Source organism: Metopolophium dirhodum, chromosome 3, assembly GCF_019925205.1.
Source record: "Metopolophium dirhodum isolate CAU chromosome 3, ASM1992520v1, whole genome shotgun sequence".
NCBI classification, from domain to species: domain Eukaryota; kingdom Metazoa; phylum Arthropoda; class Insecta; order Hemiptera; family Aphididae; genus Metopolophium; species Metopolophium dirhodum.
The window spans coordinates 766,140-793,827 of record NC_083562.1 but is presented as its reverse complement, the minus strand read 5'-3'; the positions used below and the strand labels follow the sequence as shown (position 1 = coordinate 793,827).

The 27,688-nt window shown below is 27.6% G+C and overlaps 2 protein-coding genes across 4 annotated transcripts in view; one reads left to right on the top strand and one right to left on the bottom strand.

Annotated features, from left to right (window-relative positions):
• LOC132940961 (katanin p60 ATPase-containing subunit A-like 2) overlaps window positions 1-12,869 on the bottom strand; it is a 17,394-nt gene extending 4,525 nt beyond the window's left edge. The window contains exons 1-5 of one of the 2 annotated variants that reach the window (XM_061008779.1): window positions 12,736-12,869; window positions 7,016-7,086; window positions 2,546-2,930; window positions 2,298-2,466; window positions 1,883-2,183 (exon numbers count right to left, since the gene is read on the bottom strand). In XM_061008779.1, coding sequence (XP_060864762.1) covers window positions 1,883-2,183; window positions 2,298-2,466; window positions 2,546-2,930; window positions 7,016-7,086; window positions 12,736-12,783 — 974 coding nt within the window. In that variant the 5' untranslated portion in view covers window positions 12,784-12,869. Of the gene's footprint in view, window positions 1-1,882; window positions 2,184-2,297; window positions 2,467-2,545; window positions 2,931-6,949; window positions 7,087-12,735 lie in introns of both variants that reach the window. The other variant, XM_061008780.1, reaches the window with a different exon arrangement.
• LOC132940958 (bumetanide-sensitive sodium-(potassium)-chloride cotransporter-like) lies at window positions 12,727-27,688 on the top strand. Of its 2 annotated transcripts, none has more exons than XM_061008776.1 (18): window positions 12,727-12,966; window positions 13,548-13,607; window positions 16,902-17,163; window positions 19,604-19,854; window positions 19,938-20,052; window positions 20,126-20,253; window positions 20,319-20,513; window positions 20,577-20,808; window positions 21,040-21,161; window positions 21,290-21,425; window positions 21,549-21,760; window positions 22,658-22,896; window positions 22,960-23,130; window positions 23,225-23,325; window positions 23,404-23,518; window positions 25,094-25,221; window positions 27,127-27,235; window positions 27,338-27,688. In XM_061008776.1, exons 2-18 carry the CDS (start codon window positions 13,557-13,559, stop codon window positions 27,465-27,467), a joined length of 2,697 nt encoding a protein of 898 aa, XP_060864759.1. In that variant the 5' UTR covers window positions 12,727-12,966; window positions 13,548-13,556; the 3' UTR covers window positions 27,468-27,688. The 2 variants fall into 2 exon arrangements, with proteins under 2 accessions (XP_060864759.1, XP_060864758.1); XM_061008775.1 differs by having other exon boundaries at window positions 12,727-13,469.

Genomic DNA, 27,688 nt, shown 5'->3' with positions numbered 1-27,688 from the left:
TCTGCGTATAAATCACATTAGGATGTTATATGTGATCTATATCTATAATATATGGTATAATATTAATATTATAAAATCATACATTATTATAGGTACCTATATAGAATACGAATACAGTAATATTATAATTTATATATATTACTCTAATGCCGGGTTGAACAAATATGTGATCCATTTTAATAGTTTATTAAAGATACAAGGTCACTGAATATTTTTTTAACAGGATTAGCCCATTGTTAGTAAAAATATCATTTTTTAGCGAATATTTATGATTTACTTATATTCTCGGCCACTCGGGTTGAGTATAGGTACGGTTTACAATTACAAAAACGTTTTTAATCCAGATTTTTGCCTATTTCACATTTATATGGACTATTGGACTAATATTAGGTAAGTATATCCACATAATATATCTACATAATATGTACTAACTACTAAGAGCCAGGCAAGGACTGGAGGAATTCAAAGGTGAACGGACGCCGTTAACTAGGTATGGCTAATATCGAGGCTAATATTTAAGATAATCACAAGCGATCATAATTATTTAGTGGAAGTAATAGAAAACGCATATTTATCTCATACTACTGTATTTAAATAATTTATTTAATACATAATATAATTATACAATAATATTATATTATGTTATCCTTGTGTTAGTAATGATAGCCTACGTAATTTCAACCTTTTTAAAGAGGAAGGCAGTAATAATTAAAATTATAGGTACCATTAACTAGGTACAAAATTAAACTGCCCTTATTATTGTATAATGTCCTTTGGCGTAGTTATGGTGGAGAGGGGGTGATAGGGATTGAGCCTCAGAGCTTTTAGATTCTGAGTGGAGCGATAAATTCATAAATGCTTTGTACTACAATGATGTGCTTTCAAAATATTTTTTTGTGTCTACTCTGTAAACAGATTTAATTACTTTATAGGATTTTTAACATTGGGGATGATTTCTGATGGAAAATTTAATTTAGATAGTACTTTTAAGAGGTAAGAAGATACAATATGTGGGACAACCCACGAGGGATTTGAACTTTCCTTTTTATCCTACTGGCTACTATTTTATTTATTTATTTCAGCGTAATTCAATTATAATGCAATAATAACCATAATAATATTAAGAGCTGATATAATAGACTATAATAGAGCTATTTTCAATCAGTATTGTCAGATCTTCATGATGTATTAATTAAATTATAATAATCATTGTTATTTAATATTATATGATAAAGAAAAATTGTATACAATTTATAGTTACATGCTTTTAATTCACGTGACATAAATAGACTGAATTGATCTTTCATATTCCAATTTCTTATTACCCATTAGTTATATATTTTTATTAGTTTTAACCAATGACCTACGACCTAGACGCCTAGTAAAATTACATTTGAGTCTTTGAGATCAGTAGACTAGCGACTACTGTAGTAGTATAATAGATACTAGTGCAACGAAATTAATTGTATTAATTATGTAGGTATCTATATATAATATAATATTATATCTTAAACGTCTTAACTGTTAATATGTTATATTATATTATGTAATGTCTGTTCTGTCAATTTTGTCAATGTTGAACTTTACGGTTATAAGTAGAAGCGTGCTATTATTATTTTTTTTTTGTTCTTAATACTTTATTTTATACATTAGTTATAAACTACTATTAAATATATGATATTATTATTATAGTGCTTTAGGTATATTATTCCTTATTAGTTATTAAAATAGCTTCTACTATATATAGAGATACCAAAAGGCAAAAGGCTACAACTGTTTAAGGAACAGAAGTTTTCTATAAGGACTAGATTGTGATTGTTTTTTAAACCATTTGTTTAATGTTACTATCTAAATATATGTTGTTTTAATTTTAGTATTTTACCATGGATGGTTTGATGTTGCCAACAAAAAAATTCGTTTTTCTGAACGTAAGAGACCATCCATATGTATTAATATTTCAGATGTGAGTCTACGAGAAGCTTCATGGTCAATACGCTTTGATGCAATTGTATCTAACTCATCAATAAATATTGTACTTGGTGACATTTGTTCTGCCATTTCAAACATTACTTTAATAAGCTTTTCAGAATCTCCTCTCCATTTAGCAACAAGTGTACTAGGTGTGATATTGAAGAATGTCGTTTTACATTCAGTCGCTACTGCTTTAGCAAGCAACGTTTTTCCTGAAAATAGTATGTATTTTTAATAAATGTATATTATATAATAGTACCTATTATGCATATATATTATATGATTGTAATTTATTGAAATATGTATAATGTATATAATATAGGCACCTGTGCCAGGAGGACCATAAAATAACATTGCCGTCCACGGGGTGCAAAGTCCTGTAAATAAGTCAGGATATTTTGTTGGCAGTACGATAGCCTCATCTAATAATTTCTTGGGTGTAGAAAGTCCTTTAATATCTGACCACTTCACATTAGGATTGGTGACTAAAATTTCCTTTAAATTAGTTTCATATTAATTATTTCGTTTTATTCCTCTTTATAGGTAAAATAATAAATGTATTTTTAGTTATTACTTTTGATATAATTTCAGCATATACTCGCCACTCATCCTTCCAATAGCTTAGATCAATAGAAGGCAAACAATATTCTTCTTCTAAAGATTCACTGCAATTATTCATAGGAATAACTGTAAAAAAAGTTGGGTCTATTGATTGAATATCTTGCGAATGTTGATTTAGATTTGATTTTTTTAAAGTTTTGGTTTTATTCTTGGTAGTATGAATCTCAGATTTAGTAATATCCAACGATTTACTAATTTGTGGTCTTTTCTGATAACGTAAAAAATAATAATTTTCGTATTCTATAAGAATAGTATCTAAGTCTATGTTATCACAAACTACATGATGACTTGTATTTAAACAAGCTTCTTCTACTAATGTTGATGCCGTTTTGATGTACCTAATTTATAAAAACTATGTGTAATAATGAGTGTTAAATAATGATCAGTATTATAATATTTCTATCGATATACATAATTATTACAGCATAATATATTTGTAAAAAGAACAAATTTTTTTGTAGGATTTCGGTCTTAATATGCTTATGAAAAAAGAGCACCTAAGTTATTAATTTATATCAAAAATAGACTTAGAGTCTTCTGTACACTACATACATATATATATATTACAGGTAGAAATATAGATACAAATATACAATATAGAAAAGTCAATAAACAAATGGTTGCATAAATAGTAAATAGTGGATACTATAAATATTAAATACCAATACAGAAATACGGTCCTATGTCAATTTGTATAGTGAAAAAATGAAAATGCAAAACAGGGATACTTTGTACGGTCGAGTAAAAAAGAACATATCATAACACAGAAACTTTGTACAATGTTAAATGTACCTATCATACAAACTTTTTTCAATTCATCATATTTTAATTTTCGGTATAATGGTGTTCAAAACTTAAAAATGTTCTAATATTTCTATTATAATAGATAATGACTATACCTAGTCTATTACCAATAATTACAATTATTTTTAAACAAAAAAAGAATTTCGATTTCTATCGTCAATCTCAAAATACTTGTGTAAACACCACTTTAAAATGAGAATTTTGAAAAATTCTTTCTTAATGCACACTTAGATGATGATACGAAGGTATCGTGAAAATTTCAAATCTCAAGCTATCATTGTTTAGGCTCTACATTGATCAGTCAGTTTGTCACAGTCAGGACACGTTCGATTATATTATAGCCATCCCGTCTGGCGTTTCCCATGATTTTCTAGGGTTCCAAATAATGCTTGTGCCGTGGAATGAAGCAATTTCCAAGCACATCAAGTGCATTAGAAGAACCACGATTCCAAATTTAAAATTCCAACTTTCTGTTATTTAGTTTTTGGAAAAATGCCTTAAAACTGGAATTTTATATTATTTTACTGAACAAGTGGCACCACTATTGTATTCCTACAACCCCCTCATTTTCCCCTTTAGGTGTTGAATTTTGAAAAACCCGTTCTTAGCAAGATTTTTTTTAATAAGCATTTATAGTTAAAATTATGACAACTTTTATCAAACATAAAATTTACAAACTATTTTGCAATTATAAACTTATAAAATGTTCAAATTTTTTAGGCAAAGATTTAAAATTTAAAACAAGGTTCCACGTAAGTAGTTCATACTGTAACTAAAAAATATAAAAAATATATATACACAGTTATTATTTATAGTTACTTGAAGTTCAAGTTTGAACAAAATTAGATATGTTATCAAAGAAGAACGATTTTAGTAAATTTATTGTAATTTAAAAATATTATTCGTGGTAATTGACGCATTTAACGTTTATTTATTTTTTTTTAAATTAACCTACGGTAACATAGGCCATTAGGTGTTTATTTTTAGTAGGTTTTTAAGTGTGGGGGAGAATACGGTTGGTAACAACATGTGTGTTTATATATGGCTAGGATTTGTCACTAGAACCCGGGTGATCACCCATCCGGGATCTAGTGGCACCGGCCGATGCTTGATTTCAGAACATGATTTTGTGACTAAAGCCAACCACCGCGCTACTCCAAGCAAATAAGTATAATATTATTATACCCTTTAATTTATACACCAAATAATATTTTAAAATGTAATGTTTTTGACAAAAATTAAATTAACATATGTACTGTATTAATATTAATGAGATTAATTAATTAATTATTTTAATAGCAACACTAATATATCATAATATAATATATTAATAATATAAGGTGGTAGACTGTCTTCGCTCAAAATAATTGTTTCTATACAATGATTTAATAATATAGTATTATTGAATTCAAATTTCATGCATACATTACAATTGTTACTTCCTACACTACACGTCTGTACAGATAATAATAGTTAATAAGGGGGACAAGGTGGCCGAGCGGTCAACGCGACGGATTCGGCACAGCCGGTCCGAGTTCGATCCTCGACCACTGGGCGGCATTTTTCTCCGTGCAAGTCACGGTGTCCGGAGAACAAGTGCCGCCATCCCCCCACCCCGGGGCACGGCAGAAACCTACGGGTGCCCCATTAGAAATTCTGCCAAACACAACACACGTGTATCAACCTACCCAATATAAAACCTACAGTGCCCTCCCCACACCCAATGGCCTATGTTGCCGCGGGTTACCCAATAAAAAAAAAAAAAAAAAAAAATAGTTAATAATATACACATTATGTACAGCAGAAAAGTATAGGCCTACCTCTAGAATTATTCCTTTGTTTATAATCTAACAAATATACAATTTATAGATTTTGTTTTAATACCTACTGGCTACTACATAACGTATTATTTGAACTTTTAACTATACAACGAATGTTCTTGAATGTTTTCAGATATGTTTTTAAAATACTAATTATTAGAGTTATAAGTAATAACTTAATTAGATAGTTCTAGTTTTCTAACCAATTCTCAATGACTAATGAATGACTAAAGAACTAATCAACAATACAAACAATGTGGTGTCGAGAAAATCTAATTACCTACCATTAATGTAATCCATACACATTATTTAAAAATTACTGGTTATGTACTTCTTGTTAAAAAATAATTTAGATAGGTCGTAGGTACACAATTACACAGCCTCAATTTGGTGTAGGTACTAATTTAAAATAACGAAATTTCACTATCACATTATTACAACATAATATTAGTACATACATCTACTATAAGTTAGTTATTTAATGAGTGTGGTTGATTGCCGTTCACGATCCACATAATTACCAGTGTTCGGAACGTTCATTAAAAAAGTTAACTCGTTCACGTTCACGTTCAGTCCTTAAAAAAGGAACTTGTTCACGTTCACGTTCGTATTTTTTTCAAACAAATGCGTTCACGTTCACGTTTTTTTAAAAAACGAACGCGTTCATTGGGTCGTCCATTTAATTTTTTTTTTATGAATTGTTAGCCTGCAGTCAATATAAAAATTAAAAACCCATTAACATATACGACTCAACCAAAAAATAAAAATACAATTTAGACTTTAGAGCATATACAATTTATAAAGTATTTGAATTAATTTTTATTTTTTTTAATAATTAATATCCAACACGTTATTTAAATGACATTTTAAGCGAATACTAGTTTACTTATTATGCAGATAAACCGATTAGGTTAGGTTAGGATCATAATATTATTGTTATTGTATGTCTAGCCTGGGACACTGGAATTTCACGTATTTAATTTATATATTTTGCAATCAAACAAATAATTATAATTTATAATGGGAAAAATGAAAATAATATTATTAGAATATAATTAATTAATATATTTTATACATATAATATTTATTAAATGGTAAATAAATTGAACGTCTTAAAAATCGATCAAATTCATTAAAAATATAAACGACGTTCACGTTCTATTTGTAAAAAACGAGTGACGTTCACGTATCGTTCACTAGCTATAATATGAACGTGAACGCGGAACGAACGACGTTCTTTCCAAACACTGGTGTGTTCACTATACAATGCACATAATAATGTATGGGGGACGGAGTGGCCGAGTGGACTAAGGCGTCGGTTGCGACGCACACCGTCACCGGTTCGAAACCCGACCACGGGCGGCACTTCTCTTCGGGCAGTCATGGTGTCTGGAGACTGGAGAGAGAGGCCGCCATTCCCCACCCGGTCATGACAGATACCTACGGGTTCCCACTAGAAAATTCTGCCAAACTAACAAACACACGTGTTTAAACCTACTGTACCCCCCCCCCCCCCCCCAGTAAAAACCACCCAATGACCTGAGTTGCCGTGGGTTAATGAATAATAATAAAAAATATGTATTTGAAATTGTAATATTATTATTTTTCGATATTTTAAATATAAAAATATATATATTATATAGTGCATATATATTTTCTAATAAATATAAGTACTAAAACTAAAAAGGTTACCATACCTACCTCATAATTTATTGTATTTATTAATTATTTACTTTTTATTACATAATGACTGATGCGTAGGTATATAAAATAATAAAATCATGCTTGACTATTCGTACCCTTCGAATCTTAGAAAATTCTCTATCAAATAAAGAATTGACTTTTTTCTTTCTTGTTTCTTCTTTTTTTCCTGTGAATACATTTTAAATATAATTTGATTTTAGCTTGGAAATTAATTTAATTTAATTAAATCTGAACCAAATATAATTCTGTTATCACCATTTACAAGCCTTTCTATAGGTAAATTAACTTTTTTCCTGGGATATGCTTAAGAGGACGCCACACCCGCATGTGTTGTCTCCGTCTTACAAACGCGTAACATACCAAAATATTTACGCTCAGAAATTCACATTTTATGTCATTAGCTTAAAAATTAGAGTGAATCGACCTATTATGAAACTTGATGGTAAGAACATTATCTGTGTTTTGTTGGAAGTTTTTTTACGATAATTCAGTTTTTAAGTGAGTTATGTGTGTATAATAAATGTAAATTAAAAATGCTCATAACTCACTTAAAAACTGAGTTATCGCAAAAAAACTTCTTACAGAACACAGATAATGTTCTTACCATCAAGTTTCATAACTAGGTTAGATCTTATCTTTATATTTATCATATTTCTTTATCTTATCTTATTTATCTTTATATTTATCATATTTCTTTATCATATCTTATCTTATCTTATCTATCTTTTCGTGGGTTTCAAAGCTATTATAATAATACTTATTGGTTGCCATTGTTTTAAAATTGTTGTTATGGTAACAGTTATAAATCGTGACGGATTTTCGTTTAATGGTTCGTGTGTCGGCCTTGAAAATTTACTTCCATCGCGCGTATAGAAGTTTCACTTCAAAAGGTTACGACGCAGATTAAGTTCTTCCCTATGCGTTGTGGAATTTTGGTAATTCTACTATAAATAGGTACAGAGGAAGCAAAGTTGTCCCGCGCTAAACAGTTTTTGCTATGTTGTGCATTTGTAAAACGGAGACAACGATCGCGGGTGTAGCGTTCTCTTAATGTTTGAGTAAGCAACGAGTATATAATATAAACAATATTTTAATATACACATATATATGTATATTTATTATATAAGGGTAAGTCTGTTCAATAAATGTAATATATACAATATACTTCATTAAGATTTTGTTTACCTTATGAAATATTTTAAAAAAATGCTTGAACATAAAAAATATGGAACAAGTCACAAGTATTAATTATGAAGGTGTAGGTATATTATGAATTATTATTGCGCATACAAATTTACTATTTAACTGTTCAGGAATGTTGGAAAATGTATAAGGGGCAAGAAGAACGTTATCAAAGAAAAAACGCCCCTATAATTAAAACAATTATATGTACATATAAGTATTAATATTGTCACTGAAAATTAATTGGTACCTAAGTTCAAAAATATACACGCGAGAAACACGATTTTATTACATTTTAGGTGGTATGAACATAAAGTGTAAATTAGTTGGAATTCGTGACGCGGGTCATTTAATAGCAATTCAATTAAATCACATGTTACAAATTTCCAGAATTGGATCTTTTTAAAATAATTTAAGATAAATAATAAACTAAAATATTTTGTTTTAGTATATTATTATTATTTTACCTATGTAATCTATATTTTCAACTAATAGTAATATTTTTAAATATAATAATTCATGATATATTGCAATCTTACTTTTTAGACATCATTATAAATAATGTATAGTACTAATGAACTATAGTAGTATATAATATATATATTACATAATAACAATTATAATATAACTTATGGGAACATCGATAAAAAATTGTATCTATTAAACAAAGCTATACTGTGTCAAGTGTCTTAAGGGGGGGATTCGATACCGTGATGTTCTGTTTTTGTCTAACACACGCGCGATACAGTATTTTAGACGTGTTTTTTGCCAAACATTCCAATTGATCTATTGAAGCGATAAAAATTCTGAAAACAGATTTGAATTTGTCGTCAAGTCTATTTGAAATTGACTTTCCCACATTTTTGATATTATCCCCAAAATTTCTAAAAATTTCGTATTAAAAAAGAGTATTAAAAATTGTCGTATTTTAATTTTTGGAGAAGTTAAAATCAAAAAATCAAAAATATGGGAAAGTCAATTTCAAGTAGACTTGACGACAAATGCAAATCTGTTTTCAGAATTTTTATCGCTTCAATAGATCAATTGGAATGTTTGGCAAAAACACGTCTAAAATACTGTATCGCACGTATGTTAGCCAAAAACAGAACATCACGGTATCGAACCCCCACATTCGCACATATATTAACTCATTGTGCTTTGACTAAATTGTTTTTATTACTTAATACCTACTAATAAGTGTCTACACATCTACAACCGTAGGTATATAATAATAAAGATAAGTACATGTACATGTACACCCGTAAATACATTTAGTGATTGAGTAAAATAGGTAGTAAAATAAATACCTAATTTAAATATTTATTGCACACATGTTATAAAAACTTAAATTGGGTAATAATATTTAAAAAAAGGTGGATAAGTGGATGTCGCTCTACTGTACAGTAGGTTACAAGTGGGTCACTGTAATGGATGGTGTTAAATTTGAATTCAATGAAATAATATCATTGTATAAGAAAAACGATTCTGAGCGAAAACGGTCAGTCAGCCTATGATATTACCAAGTATATTTGATGATATTATTGTGAATAAAGTAATTTATATATAACCTATTTATGTGGAGCCTTGTTTTAAATTTTCAATCCTTAGCCATAAAAGTTAAACATTTTATAAATTTTTAACCACAAAATAATTAATAAATTATAAATTTGATAAATATTGTCAAAATTTGAACTTTAAATGCTTATAAAAAAAAATTGTGCCTATGTATTTTTAATATTTTTCAACTGCTATTAGAACATCAGGAGCCTTATATTAAATTTTCACGCTTTTTTACCCAACAAATAAAAATTTATTGATATTTATAGAAAAAAAAACTAAAAAAATTGAAAACTGACAATGTCCGTAAACAGCTCAAAAAGAGTCAAAATATTTTCAATATTTTATGGTGTATAGAAAATGCTAATATAAACATTCAGTGAAATTTTCAAGTATCTACAGTCATTCGTTTTTTAATTACAATAAAATAAGAAAATTGTTACATGAGAAATCGAGTAAATATCAAATGTTGTAAAAATATAAATTTCAGACGCTCATAAAAATTTAATTCAAGTTTCTTCTAGACATTTTTTTTTTTTTGATAAAGGTAGACAAACTTATGAGTAATCTTATATTACATTTTCAAATCTTAGATTTAAAAAGAAAAATTTTTATGAATTCTCAACTCAAAATAATTTGCTATTTTTCGTGATTTTTCCGTATTTTGTCAAAATTTAAACTTTAAATGCTTATAAATAAAAACTGTGACTAAGGATTTTAATTTTTTTCATCTGCCTTTGAAACAATAACCTAGGAGCCTTCTATTAAATTTTCAAGCTTTTTTATTCAACAGATAAAATTGTATTGATATTTATAGAAAAAAAAACTAAAAAAATTGAAAACTGACAATGGCCGTAAACAGCTCAAAAAGAGTCAAAATATTTTGTAAATTTTATGGTGTATAGAAAATGCTAAAATAAACATTCGGTCAAAATTTCATGTCCCTACGGTCATTTGTTTTAGAGTTACACCAAAAACCAAAATCGATTTTCTCGAAAACAGATTTTGCGTAAAAATTCCCGTTTTTCCTTAATTTTTCTTTTGTTTTTCACGTCGCTTGTGAAAACTACTGGGAAATTTTTACTTTTGACCCCCCAAAGTACCAACTAGATTCACTTTCCTATCAGAAAAGTTACTATTGAAGAAAATCCAAGCACTTTTACAGTCCTAAAAGGTGATGACAGACACAAAAATAAAAAAAAAAATTAAAAAAAATTAAAAAAAAAAAACACATTATTGTAAAATCAATACATTCATCGCTTCGCTCAGAATCTAAAAGCGGGGAAGACGTTCAGCTTTGGACCGTGGTTTTGACCTAAACTTTTGAGTATGTACCTCATCATTAAGCTTATCACTATAATTTGTAACGGACGTCAGGCTCAATTTCTATAAGATTTTATAATTCATTTATGCTACTATAAGTATTAGTTTTATATTCAAAACATTATAACTAATTTAAGTTATTTATTAACATTTTAAATATTTAATTTTTTTAAATATTTTTATAAATGTTTACAAAAGTCGTTAGTTGTGTAATTTAATGAAAAATAACAATTTTAGTTACCTACCTATTTAATAATAAATATTTTGTTGCGATTCAAAAAAAATTAATGACTTAAAACGTTTCACCCAATATTTAACTATTATATAGGAAGTCTAAACTCAAGGATATTTTTAAAATATTTGTTTAACCACCATATTACTAATACAAAAATATAAAATATCTTTGGAAATATAGGCTGACAGACTGTCTTCGCTCAGAATCGTTTTTCGTATACCTACATTGGTAAATCATTGAATTCAAATTTAACATTTCAACTAACAGTTCCACATCATAATATTCCTACAGTGGACTATTCAATTAAGATGTACACTCGATACCTACTATACAGCAGAGCGAATTTACTGCATTTAAATTCTAATTGATGGTCCTAAAATATACCTAATCAGAATATATTTTTGATAATTTTAATACATAAAATCGAACTTTGAACGAGTGGTTACTAAGTTTATAAATTATAACACTTAGTTATAAGTATTTTTAAATAATGACTTCTAACTTATATTTTATTATTAAGTTGATGTTTTGGTGAGTAGAGAAGGGGCCCAATATTTTACGGGTAGGTATGAGGACGTATCTACCATAGTGCCATGTGCCAATCCACTCCATTCATCAAAAGTTTAAATATCTTTTACGCGTTCGTAATTCCATTTAAATACACCAAAATTCTCAAGTAAAACATGTACAAATATATTTTCAAACACGTTAATACTTTTCGAGTTGTTGAGTATTTATTAATGTTAAAACACAATTACACTAACAAGTGTTAACTATGTATCTATTTCGTGGTTATTGAAACAGTATACTTTTAGTAAACTTTTATATGGAAACAGTTTACTTCCACGATTATGACTCTGGCTAAGTTTAGTGCTGCAAAACCTTTAATAAGTCTTACAAAGAATGATTTTTCCTGTGCATGGCCAAATAGTTATTTTAATATTATCATTTTTTAATAAGTCATAAAAAAAAGCTAAAATAAAAATATGCCTAAAAATAAGAGAAATTAAGTTAAACTAAAATACGTATATCATGACAAAATAAGAAAATTGTAATAAACTATCCCGTCAATGCATAGGACTGCATATCCATTTTAATTAAACGTATACAAGAATAAACATATTATAATGAATGTATAATACCTAGGTCACTTTGCTTTTAACAGAACCAAAGAGTCGTATCGTGGAAGTACGAAATATTTTATTATTGTTTATTATTTATTTACTAACGCATTTTTTTACGTATTACCTAAACGTTAATAAAATGTAAATACAATAAAATATAGATATTGCTATATAATACGCGCTAACATGGAAAACAAATGTGTTGGCATTGTGGCCACTTAAAACAATCGCCCAGTAATCGAGTAATCAGTATAATATATTATTCGGTTAAACAACACTGATAATTTTTAAGTTTGAATCATTATAGTATTATTTACACACATTTATAAAGATAACATTATAACGACATAGGTAATAACTAATAACTAATAAGTATTAGTTTAAAACAACTCACGTAATCGCGTCCTTGGTGCGTGCTGTTGTTTAATGAATCGCTTATCATTTTTACAAAATTTTAGTAATTTTCTATTTAATGAAAGGACGTAAATTGTTTAATCAAAAAAAAGTTTTTTCTTAACATACTGACATTTTATGAATATTTCAAACCATCGACCATCGATCACGCACAGTTAAATAAACTATAATATTATTTCCATAGCAACAACTACTTGCATCGTGAATTCGTGTGCGTCTATTGAAATATTAATATAAATAATACCTATTTTCTTTGTAAATATTATATTATAGTATTAGGCCAACTTATATTTAAGCAAAAATTGTATATATTTTTAAAATATTTGTTGTTGTATTTCTATTAAATGTTTGTTAAATTGAGATTAATTATTCGTTACTATAACCATGATCTTTTAAATGATGTACCACTTTTTATATAGTCCCCACCAAATAAAAAATAATATATTGTACTCGGTATAAACCGGTTCAGTTTCTACTGCAACAGTTATCAGTTTATCACATACGATTTTTGTTTACTTAGGTACTTGTAATTTTGTATACGTATTAGTATTTATTAATTTAAAATATGTACAAATATTAATTATTAAATATAAAAAATAAATTATATTCATGATATAACAATACATTCTATTTTTAAAAATGTATTAAGTATTAATAAATCCTTTTCACTAAATTTAAGCTTTTTTTACACAATTAAATACCAACTACAAAAATGTAAATATTTTCTTAATCAATCTTTGTTATTGCGAAAAAAGTGTTAATTTAATTATCTATCACTATTTATGTACCCAGTTGGCAAGTATGGTTGAACAGGTGGATGTTAAACTAAAAACTTACCATTGGACGAATCAGGTAAATAGATTAAAATAATTTATATAATTAATATATAACTTAATATTAATAAAGGCAATATTTTTAATATGAAATATAAATACCAAGCTACACATATAGTAATCTCTAACAGTCTAACCAGTATTATATTGTTAAGACAATTTATGTTTGCCAAATTTATTATGTATACGTAGTTTTTGAGTTTTTCACATTTTTTTGAAAGTACCAATATTATTTTTATAAAGTACCATCAATCATCATTTTTGCGATGTTCCGTTCTGCCTATAGTGTTCACTTCACCTTTTATACAGGAAAAAAAATTAAATAAAAACACGTTTGTAAGTTTGTGTAACCTTTAGTTGGGTTATTAACTCGATTTATTAAGATTCAAATATAAAAATAATCAATAACTAATATTTTATAATATTTTAGTACAGATAAAATATTTAAAAAGAACATATTATATTATATACGGTCCGTGTGAAAGCTATATACGCCTATACGATTTTGAGTTATGAGTTATGAGTTTATGACTGTATATTTCTTAAATTGTTGTTTATGGTTTATGTTTATGTTTGTTTATATTTGATATATTATTATGTATTTAACTGTGAATGACTTTGATTCATCGTAGGTTTAATACTAAACACATTTTTTGCTGAAATAGGTTTTGTAAAATATTATACGTTAATTAAGCAGTACCTACTTGAATTGTATAGGTAAAGTGTCTTTTCTTGTTTAAATAACATTAAAGTGTACTTTTTTTAACAATAAAATATTGTCACTTTGAAAATCCCATATTATCTAGGTACCCACAACTGATGAGTGATGACAAACTATTTCTGATAATAATTTAATTTAAATAATATGCTCATACATAGAGTCAAGATTTTTTCCATATATTGTGTCCGTTTGTATGGTTATTTACTTGTTTGCAAATTTTTTATTGGTTAATCGTTATGTATGCCAAATTAACCAACTTTAATATTAATACAAATCTCTGTAGATATTGATATAAATATTTTATTACCAATGTAGATATCGTCACATATTAAAGTATGAATATTAATTCCTGCTATATACCTACCTACATAATTTATTGAAAATAAATTACTGTTTTAAAAGTTGAAAATTTAAAATCTAATGCTATTACAAGGAACGAAAATTTGCTATGTTTTACGTTTGTAAGACAGAAGCAATACACATGCGTATGTGTGACGTATCCTTAAGGAATTTTATTTTGAGCTATTATTTGGATGTAATTTATTTTTTTCGATATAGCAACAACATTTGTGTTTGTATACTATTTTTTAGCAACTAAAAATAGATATTAGAACTTGGAAATAGTTATAAGACATATTAATACATGTTATTATTTATAATTCATAATCGTGAGCCATGATTATTGAGCAGTATATTAATAAAAAAAAAAAACCGGCTTTTATTGAGGGGCCACGGAGTTTTCTTAGGTGACCTGACTCACTTTGGTCTTGGAAATGTGCCAGGTGCCTGTATTAACGGTTGTATAGTCGTATAGATGAGTTAAGGCAAAAACTATTTTCCCATTAATTGTGAATAAAATAAAAATGTATGTAAAGATAATTATTGTCCTTTTTTTTTTTTGCTTTTTTAGTTTAATTATTACACCTGTCCCAGGCCATTACATTTAAAATAGGTAGATACCACAGAAACCACAAAGGTTCTAATACCAAACGATGTTGGTAAATGTTCATTAAAATTAAGAGTACCTATATTATTTATGTGGCAGCTATATATTATGTATATGTCTGTATATAAACTTATGATTGTGGGTTGGGTGGTTTATGTATACTCTATTTTCAAGATGAAGACTGCTACGTTAACAGAAAATTTAAATACGTAGCTTATACTCGCTACGTAGATACACTAATAGTTAATAGTTAATTTAGCTTTAATATCAGCGTGGTATAGATTTTTGTCGTTAAACTAACTAGGGTTCTCATTTTGTGTAGGGAGTTAAAATACTTGGTAAAATCTTAAGTCATAAATTTGTTTGTAAGTTTTATAGTTATCCTTTCCACGTGTGTGTAAATTTAATGAAAATAATTGTATCATTTTAAGTCTCTCGTTCATACATTAAACGTTTTTCTTACATTGTGTTAAATGTAAGTTAAAATAGCTGTACAGATATTCTTAGTTTAAGTCGTAGTTTTAATTCATAGTTGAGGTGCCGAACAAATTACAACGTTATGGATAGATGACCACTCATATATAATTAGTACACGACTTTATGACCTATATCAGTTTCATATGAATCCTTGAAAATCCGTAGTGTAATAAACTCTGTCTATTTGTTTGAATATTTAATGTTATATTAGAAGTTTATCATGATGACTGATGATATCATGATTACATTGTAATGGTTCCAAAATAAATCGTTTGTAGCCGAAGGTGCAGTTAATATTTAACTTCTGTAGTCTTTAATAGACTGAACAGTTTTCAGGGCCAATTTTGACGGTATAGTTGTTTATTATCTTATATTATCTGATATATCTATACACACGAGCTCTGAGCAATATAATAATATATTGATATATTATTACTTATTGCAATTATAGGTAAAATATAAATTGGTATATCTAACCTAAGATTTCCAAATAAGCACCTTGGCGATTGATCAATGTACAACTTTTGTTCAACTTCAGTTTATAATTACTTTATATTCCCTGTTATAATATTAGTATATTACCAACAATAATATCTAACCGACATACAATATTGATACAATTATTTAATAAAATCATAATATATAAATCAACTAACATAAGCTCGCAGTACAATATTTCTGAATTCTGATTTATTTTACGTGGGTATGGACAGTGTTGTGTATTAACTAGATAAATAAAACTAGATAACTAGATAATTTTCAACGCATTATCTGTTATCTTATTTAGACCATTTTAAAGTTATCTGTGCACAACACTGGCGTATGGAGTTTATATAACTAATTAAAACCCACTAATATAACACCTATCTCCCCCTCCCAATTCCCATTGACCATTCCACTGAAAATCCACTTTGATGATTCAAACAAATAAACTGATCAGGTTAACTCCTTTGATATCGCTTTGCACCTTAAGTCATAATAACTATTATATTATGATTGTTTTGAATGTTTCCATAATTCTATTGCACATATGTTATATAGTATATTATACCTACTAAATTATGTAAATACTATAACTATCAATTATGTACTACGTATTGGCGTATTGCCTTTGTTATTCAAATAAATATATAATATAATATATACTTATATTACAATGCATTTTATAGATCCAATCCTATGAGAAACTGGTTCACGACGAAGAAAGTAAATTAAATGTAGACCAAGGAATAAAATTAGGATGGATCGAAGGTGTGCTGAATCCGTGTTTACTCAGTATATGGGGTGTTATGCTTTTCTTGCGGATGCCATGGATTGTAGGACAAGCTGGCATATTTGATTCAATTTTGATTATCTTCATATCACTTGTAATAATAGTTATCACTACCTTTTCACTCTCAGCCATCAGCACTAATGGACGAGTTAAAGGAGGTATTTTTTAATATTGTATTACACATTTATACAATAGTACCTAAATAGTTTTAGATTCTAAGCAGAGCTATGAATGTATTGATTTTCCAAAGGTGTATTTTTTTTAAAGTTTAGTTCTTTATGGAGGGTAACATAGAAAAATACCGTCACGACAGATTTGAGCGTAACCGTTGTTAACAGTAACCTAACAGCTGTACCGTACGTGATGGTAGTAATTGTATATTTAACTAAAGAAATTTAGATATCGTTAATCTTAATACAGGGTGTCCCACTGAGATCTGACAAATGAAATAACTTTTGTTCTAATTAATATTTTTAAAAAAATTCTTTTAAATATAATTCATAGACTATAAGACGACTTTTTAGATATCAATATTCTTGTTTAGTAATATACGATCTAGTTTATGTTAGAAACATTATAATTTCAAAAAATATAAATCATTTTGAAATTATTTTATATGAACATTTTGTAACATAATTTCAAAATGATTTATATTTTTTGAAAATTATAATGTTTCTAACATAAACTAGATCGTATATTACTTAACAAGAATATTGATATTTAAAAAAATGGTAAAAAATCAGCCACTTGACTTAAATAAATGTTTTTTCGATATAAATTTTTCTGAAAATCAGATTTACAAATTGGCTATTTTGGATATTTTGGAAATTTTTTTTATGAGTTTTTAAGTTTTTTATTTTCAGTATTAAAAAATAAAAAATAAAAAATGTATACTAAAAATGTAGCGCAATAGTCTATGAATTATATTTAAAAGAAATTTTTTAAAAATATTAATTAGAACAAAAGTTATTTCATCTGTCAGATCTCAGTGGGACACCCTGTATATCGTACAATATAAAAAAAAATTTAATTTTAATTTTTAATTTAATGGTCCCCGGCCATTGGGTATTCGGGTTACCGGAAACCAGTCTTGTTAAAAATACTTTTTAAATGTATTCAGAATACGTATTTTAATACTTGGTGTAATTTGTATTTAAAATACGTATTAAAATACTTTCTTTTAAAAGTATTTAAATATAAATACAAATACCTTATAAAAGTATTCAAAATATTTACAAAAATACTTTATTTTAAAATCAATAAATGAATAATTAATGATCAATTCAATGACTAGTCCAGTGGTTGTCAACCTTTTTGGGTCCACGGCTCCTTTTGATTTTGAAATAAAATATACGGCTCCCATACGAACATTTAAAATAAACAAATTTACATTACTTATAATAATTTTAATCTAACTTTATAGGAAGAAAGTAGTCACTAGTCGAATATAACCACTACTACCCACGCCATGAAGTACTGTTATTGAATAGTTCCTTTAATCAAGCAAACCAAAACCTCTTGTGTATCCCTCCATCTATTGTACTTATTGTAAATAAGATTGTGATACAGATTGTAGGTACAAATTAAAATAAATATGAAAAAAAAGTTCAATAACATTAATACCAATATCTTATATTCAAATTATAAGCTACTACCACAGTACCACCCATTAAATAAGGAGAAAGACTATTTAAAGATGCAAGATAAATGCCAATCCAACCAGTGGTGGTCAGTGTCTTATATGCCATGGTATAATATGTGACTATGGGAGCGAGGAGCCCACAGGGGTTTCAGTGTTCAGTCATTCTGTTATCTTATATTTTCAGAATCATGGAACGCTTATAATTTTATAATATTTTTCTGGACCACATCCGTAAAATAAAACAGTACATATATATATTATTATCTATGTGTTTAAATTGCTTAATATAAGTAGGTATTTAAAATTACATAGGTACATAACAGTTTACATATCAGTCAATAGACAATTCTACCTATAATTATATAGTGTATAATATAGACTGTATATCGTATAATCCCCCCCCCCCCCCAACATGTTCAGTGGGGTCCATTATCTTATTGAAGAATGAATAAAATAATAGTACAATATGTAAAAACAATAAAACTAAAAAATAAAAATTCTTCTTCTAAAACATTTTTATTTTTCACTGATTTTTCAATTTTAATGAAAAACTTTCTCAAAGTTCCCGGAGTATCTATATGTTCCCAGGCGCACTGGTTAAGAACCACTGCAGTAGAGCAACTTCCCCAAGGTTTTTTTTAGTATAGTTTTAACATTTAATCATTGAATTAGTAATGATTTATGATTTAGACTATTATTTAGTATTTTAATTATGTAGCATAATTCCACGTCCCAAAATGTACACGTTCAGGAAATCAAAATGTTTATATTATAATATATCTTTGAAATTGAAAAGCTATATTGAGGGAGAGAGATTTAAAAATGCATTATGCTAATAGGAGGTAGTGTCCAAGATCTATCTACGTTATAATTAATTTACGTTCTATAATAATAGGTGTATGTAATAAAAAATATAGATAATATAGATTGAAAACTAACATATTATAATCCCTCAGGGGGTTTATATTTTATTATTTCCAGATCAATCGGACCGGAATTTGGTGCGTCTATTGGAATCCTTTTGGCATTAGCCAATACCATTTTAGTGGCGTTGAACACAATCGGATTTTGCTTATCATTAAAATCATTATTGCATACGTTTGATATATATGCAATGGATTCCAATTTTATATTTATACTTACAGGATTTATAGCGATACTTATTATGGGAGTATTGTGTGGAGTAGGCATGGATGATGAAGCTAAAGTTAGTAATGCTAATAATAGTTGTAGGTAGAATGGTATACTTAGGTAAAAGTATTGTTAAAATTTACCTAATTATTTTTCAAGATACAAAATATATTGCTAGTTTTTATTGTTGGTGCAATTTTCGATGTCTTAATCGGATCATTTATAGGACCAACTAATGATGCTGCAATAGCTTCTGGCTTCACTGGATTTAGCAGTAAATTTTTTTTCTACTGTCACAATTGATTAAAATGTATAATATTTAGTTACAGAAATGAATTATTTTTTAGTGAAGACGTTTAAAGAAAATTGGTATTCGCATTATACGGATGATCAAACGTTTTTTACAATTTTTGCCGTTTTTTTTCCATCTGTTACGGGTATACAAGCTGGGGCAAATATATCGGGAGATCTTAAGGTAGCTTTACTTAACAATTTCAAATATTATCTTTGGCAATAATTATAAATATGGTGATTTTGCAGGATCCGAGTTCTGCAATACCGAAGGGAACTCTGTTATCGATTCTCATTACCATTACTTCGTATGTTGTTTTAGTAGTAGTGCCCGGAGCTGTTCAACTAAGGGAAGCAAGTGGTAATCCAAACGAAATTCTAAATGAATTTTATTTAAATTGTTCATTCAGAAATTGTACTCAAGGATTATACAATAACGAAAATGTAAAAATATTTATATTTGTCACTGTATTTATACTGTTATTGAATTTAAATATATTGTTACAGTTGATGCAGACAATATCCTTATGGCCGTATCTCATATACCTGGGTTGTTTTGCAGCCACCCTAAGTACTGCTTTAACTGCCTTAATTGCTGTTCCTAAAATATTACAAAGAATGGGTCAAGATGACATTTATCCATTCCTGAAATACTTAGCAAAAGGTTATGGAAAATCTAATGAACCTTATCGAGCTCACTTCCTGGCTATTGTAATATCATCGATATTTCTTTTAATAGGTATTGAAAATAATATTGTTGATTAATATTTAATATTATAGCTACCTTAAATAATTGTTTATTTAAAATCAAAACTTCATATTTCATTATAAAATACTAGGATAGGTACCTATTGGATATTAGGATAATACATTTTCACTATAGGTGTATATGCCAACATAATTGAATAGTTTATACAAACACATTAATTTAAAACCACAATTTAAACCTTGTTGATACATTGTTTTATAGGTGAACTGAATGCTATCGCATCATTCATTTCAACGATTTATTTGTGTGCATACGCTTTGTTAAATTTGTGTACCTTTCATGTTGCACATTTTCAACCTTTAGGTTGGAGGCCATCATACAAGGTACCTATTTAATAGTACAATAATAGTATTGGATCATAATAAATTATATGGTCCATAATACATATTAGGTACATACTAAGGTACTATACAAATAACATAGCATCAATAAAAATTAATTATGTTTCTAGTTTTATAACAAATGGTTAAGTCTTGCTGGGGCTATTATTTGTTTTTTGGTAATGATATTTATTGACAAACAAATGTCAGTAATCGTTGGATGTGTGATATGGATTTTATACACAATTGCAGCTGGAAAGAAAGATGGTATGGAATTAGTTGCAAATATTGAAATTAGTAATCTTATTAACTGATAATTCTTATAAATGTTATGAGTTATGAATTATGATAGACTTTTATAAATCATTATTTTAATGAAAATAATTATAGATATAAATTGGGGATCCTCAAGGCAAATACAACAAATTAAAACAGTTATAAAGAATATTTACATGGCTGACACCATTCAACAACATGTCAAAAACTATGTACCAAATGTTATGGTACTTTCTGGTGATCCTGAATCAAGAAAAGAATTGGTCTATTTTGCTCATATAATAACTAAAAATAATGGTTTACAAATGTGTATCAATGTAATAAAGGTATTTATAAACATGATTTGTTCTATTTTAAAAATGTAATTTTAGTATGATAATTATAAAGTAATTTAAAACAGATTAAACTGTTTAAACGAAGATTAAAACATTTTCGATGTTGAACTACTGACTACCTAGTAAAATGTAGCATATTAATATAGTGGAACCTTGGTATCTCAAACTCCGGTATCTCAAAGTTTCTGTATATCTAATTTTTTTTGGTCCCTTAAGGCGCCCGGTGCCGATACTATTTTGTCCTCAAAAATACACTCTGCGTGAATAACGATACCGCCTAGTAGAATCAACCAAATTTCATAATTTTTTTTTTTTAACTGCTAGATGGTATATTCTACAGCCCGCATCGATTTCTGTTTTTCAATATTTTATTCTCAAACTTTATAATAGGTATGTCTAAAAAAATACAAGATAAAAAGCATTTTTTTACAAAGTTGAGTACAATTACTTGAAATAAAATACAAAATCAGAGATCAATGTAGGAAGTCAACTTCTTTCAGATAAAAAAATAGTCATCAAAATCTGACAATTCTACAAAGCTTGAGAGTTATTCCCGTTAAGTCATTTTTTTCGATATAATACTCCCTATCAATCCCCCCTCCCCTTTAAATAGGATTCGGGTTGTAGTTTAGTGGAAAAGTCTTATAATTGAGGTGGTAACTAAAATATAAAATTTAATTTTCACATTTTATAGAATTGTGGAAAATTTAAAAAACTGGCATCGGGACCCTTAAGACTTCAAGACACCGTTGTTCCACTATAATATAATTTATAGAAAGATTCATTTTTAAACGTCTGTGTAATAAATTAATATTTAGTAAAAACCAACAAATTGTACATATTATTTACAATTTTAGCAGACACATTATGTATTATTTTTTTTTGCAGGATCCTTTAATACATAAACCAAAAAAAGTATTACTGAAAAAAGGAGTGAATTGGTTAAATCAAACTGGGATCAAATCTTTGTACAATGTACTCGATAATATAGATTTGGATATTGGTGTTCATATAATAAATAGTTGTGGTCATGGTATTCTTAAACCTAATATTATTTTACTTGGTTATAAACACGGCTGGTTCAACTCTACGGATGATGATATTCAAACATATTTAAATATATTAAAGTATACGTTTTTATTATATTTAATTAAAAACTATGTATTTAAAATAACATTTTTTTTTAAAAGTTTATCAAATATGGATGGAATTGCGGCTATAATTGTTCGGTTACCGATGACTGATACAACCATTGAAAGCAAAGATATCAAATTGGCTAAAACCACAGAAACACAATTTTACGAAAATGAAAAAGTAAACAGTACATCATTAATAAATGAAGAAGAAAAATATAAAGCAAAGTAATATTTTTTCCATGGATTTTTTATTTTTTATTTGTTCATTTTCATATACCTATACTATAGTCTTAAGATAAACAAATTATTTTAATCTCAGGGAATTTGATTGTTCTGTAAAAATGCACAATACTCAATTTTCATTTCTTTCAAAACGGAATAATGGGACAGTGGATGTATGGTGGCTGTTCGACGATGGAGGTGTGTTTATATGAAATGAGTTAAATATGTGTGCCGATAAGACATAAAATATTTACATAATAAAACTGAATTTTACAGGTTTAGCGTTGATTATTGCACACATATTTAAATCGTGCGATGTCTGGAAAAAATGCAAGTTTCGAATATTTGGTGTGACGGATCAACTAATAAACGTAGACACGGAGAAAAATAAGTAATAATTATAATAACAATAATAGTTTTCACACATTTTTTGTTGACTAAATTTTATTTGACGCATTTTGGCTTATAAAAATACGCGTTACTTTTTATAGGTTATTTAGCATACACAACATGCCGCTTAAATTATAGCCACTTATGGTCATATTATAGTTAATTACCTATGTAACGTTCAGCATTGTATGATACTAATTATCTATAAATAAAATACGGCTGTTAAATTAATAGGACGTTTTTTTCAAATACATTTATTTTACGAAAATTACTGCACGCATATATAGGACATAATATAATATGATATAGAGCACATACAAACTGCATATATTTATATATTTTAAATTAGTTGATATTATACGTCATAATCATTAAATAACGTACCATTAAAGTTTTACATTTTATTTGTTTATTGTTATCTGCACCGTTTACAGTCGTAGGTCCTGTTTCACTTTTATTTCATTGTAAAATTATAGTGTCAAATCAAATTTTAGTAGTTTGACATTATCTTACTGATCATGACAAAACAAATTATTTAATCAGTACTCGCCGATATGAATAAGCTGTACCTATATCAATCTATATTTGTTTTTATAATATATCATAACAATTTTTTTCATCGAAAATATAATATTTTAATGATAGGTACCTATATTATACAGAATGATTCGCCAAGCATGTTTACCCCCTTACATTCTTAAAGACCATATTTTCAAACTCTTTGAAATATTTATTTTGTTACGTCTTAAGGATGGTCCTGTGGTGATATACACTTCTGTTTTTCAAATGAGAACCTCCCCTTCTTTTTGCCGTAAATTATTGTGTGGATAATTATTCGTATTTTGAAAATTTTGAAGATGATATAAATTCTAACGGATAATTTTTGAGTTGCCTATTTAACTTTGTGTATTAAGGATAATATGTCTATGATAATGGGTCTGGAAGGTACCTATGGGGGCTATAGTAATTTGACCATTTTAGTAATTAATATTTATCTATCAACATTTATAATTTGTAAAAATGGTAAAAGTATAATAAATATCCAAGATTACATCTATTTTATATTTGTAAAGACTATTATCAAATATCCTTAGTATAAATATTTTGATAACTGAGAAACTACTCTTTTGAATTTTGAATTAGATACATCAAATTATTCACTGAATAAATTACAGTAAAAAGGGGGAGGTTCTCAATTGAAAAACAGAAGTTTGTATCACAACACAGACTACAGCTAGGAGACTTTCTCAATAATACAAAAATAGTTGTGATTAAATTCATTAATAAAGGAAAAATGGGGGTGAGCATGCTTAGTGAACTACCTTGTATAATGATATAATATGTTGTATTATGTAGCATACCGTATAAAATGAGATAGGATAGCATAATTCTATACGCAGAAAAAAAAACAGCACGAACATGTCAAGGGAATTCATAACTTAATAATTCAAACTCCAATTTATTGTGTCACAAAATAATTATTATTCGTGTTAGACTGATAATAATTAAGGAATGAAATAAATGCCATTACCACATTATACCTACTAATAAATGTAAAACAAATATTCATTTTCAGATTAAAACAATTATTATCCATGTATCGGGTTCAATTTGATTTTATAGACGTTGTATTAGCAAAAAGAACTAGTCTTAAAACTATGGCAAATTTCACCACTTTATGGAACCAACAGTTTATTAATCAAGGTAATAATGGTTGATAATTTTTATTTTGACACTTTTATAGTTTTATAGAATATAATATAATATAATAATTTATTTTGCAAATAATAATACAATACATTTCAAAAATAAGACAATAGACATTATGCAGCACTCCCTGTAGCATAGCTTGTATTGGGAGAGTAGAGTCCAGATTATAATTTAAGTATACATGTTATTATGCCAAAAATGTCAGAAAGAATACACAAAATTTAAGATTAAGCAAGGAATAAAAATTTAACAAAATACGAGTTAAGATATCTTTAAATAATATCGAAGTCAAGATTATACAAAACAAATTTAAATGATTTTTTATGTCTTATCAATCTTATGTATGAAATTTAAACATATTGCATCATGTATATTTTAGTATTATCTATCTACATCAGTAGTGCATTTAGACATTATAAGCGCCCTGGGGCAACATTATTTTACCAACGCCTCCCTCCCCCCCAAGAAATATGCATTTAATATATTTTGTAGATAATAAATATAAATATATTTAAAATAATCATTAATACCTATACTTCAACAACAAAAATATTTTTAAAAAATGCTCTTATATTTTTCGCCGTGCACGGTCTTGAGCAAATTCCTGAATAACATCATTATAGTTTATTGTTGTAGTGACGTCAGCTTTTATGTTCATAATTGCTAATGCAGACAGTCTTTCTTCGTCTATGTTTGACCTTAAAAATGATTTTATGAGGGCTGAAAACGATCTCTCAGTTGAAAAGTTACTAATACTAGAGTGCATAATAACATTTTTAAAGCAATATCTACATAAGAGGACACTGCACCCGCATGCGTTTTTAGTCTCTTAGCAAATTGTACGCTCAGCAGATCACGTTTATCTCATATGAAATTTAAAGGTAAGATTATTATCTAGTGAACCTGTTAGGTTTTTTTTTAGACTTAAATACATTTTAAAGCAAGTTGCACAAACAATTTATAATTTTAAAATAACTTGCTTCATAATTAAAATATAAAAAAAACCGTATGAGGTTTACTACTTCACTAGATAATATTCTTACTTCTAAATTATTGTATAAGAGGTCAATTCACTCTAATTTTTAAACTAACTGAGCTAAATGTGATCTGCAGGACGTACCTACAATTTTCTATGTTATGCGTTTGTAAGACGTAGAGATCGAATGCGAATATAGCTCCCAAGTTAACCTCTTAAAGTAAGATATCGTTTAAATCATTTTTTCTTATAAACACTTACATGTCTTTATACTTGGAGGAGAATTGGAAATGGTTTTTAAATAACTGCCAAAATGAATATATTCATTGGGAAATTAAGTTCCCAAATCTGTATTGTATTCATATTTTAAAAGCTCAGCAGATATCTTTATGGCTGCAGCTGTCATTTTAGTTAGTTTTAAAAAAAAGTAATATTTTTTTAAAAAGTTCTCATAGGTAATAGAACGCTATAAACATTTTCCCGTCCCTAAAATTTGGCGCCAGTGGCATTTTCCCCAGCCCCCCCCCCCCCCTTAAATGCGCCACTAACCAACATACAAAAACGATATGTAGGTAACTACGATAGGTTACAGAATAAAAATGTATCAAAGTAGCACCTACTAGATGTCTACAAATGTCCATAAAAGTTTCAAATCCATTTTTATCGCTTGAATAAATGCTCGCGGAGTAACTTACTACTAACTTACCAACCATATTATCTATATAAAAAACATTATTAACATCTTCGTAACTATTGTGATAAATGTCCATATGACCTAAGTTTTTATCGAAATGTGCCCAAACTGAAAACATTTTGAGGGGTACGTCCATCGTTTTTTTTTTACCAAATCAAGATTGAAGAAAAGTGAAAACAAACCACCAACATTTGAACATGTATTAATATTTAATTTAAAATTTAATTAGAAAATCAACAACAGGACGATGAAAAATATAACAAACAAACTGTGATTGATACCTTGTACGTAAAAGATTTATTAGAAACGTATTCAATGCAATCTGATTTGATTATTATGTAAGTGAATATGTGTACATTGTACATTGATTATTTAAGAGTATTTAATTATAATAATTTTAGAAAAATAAACGGAAAAAATGTGTTTTGTATTAATTATAGATCATCATCAAAAACCACCGAGAAACTAGACCAAATACATATGTATTGGATGGAAGTGATAACTAGAGGATTACCACCTTGTATTTTGATTCATGGAAATACAATTCAAACTGTTACAGCCAGTGCTTAAATTTGAATAATCTTTTATCATATTATATTTTTTTTTAAGTATTAAAAAGTGTCTACCATTAAGGATATTAAATTTTTCTTAATAATTATGTCATTACTCATAAGCATAAATGCATAATATATTAATATATATCACTATACTATAATACTATTCAGTAGTATACAATGATAACGAATTGTTAATTTGAATTATTTACTCAATAAAACTGTCATATTTATGAA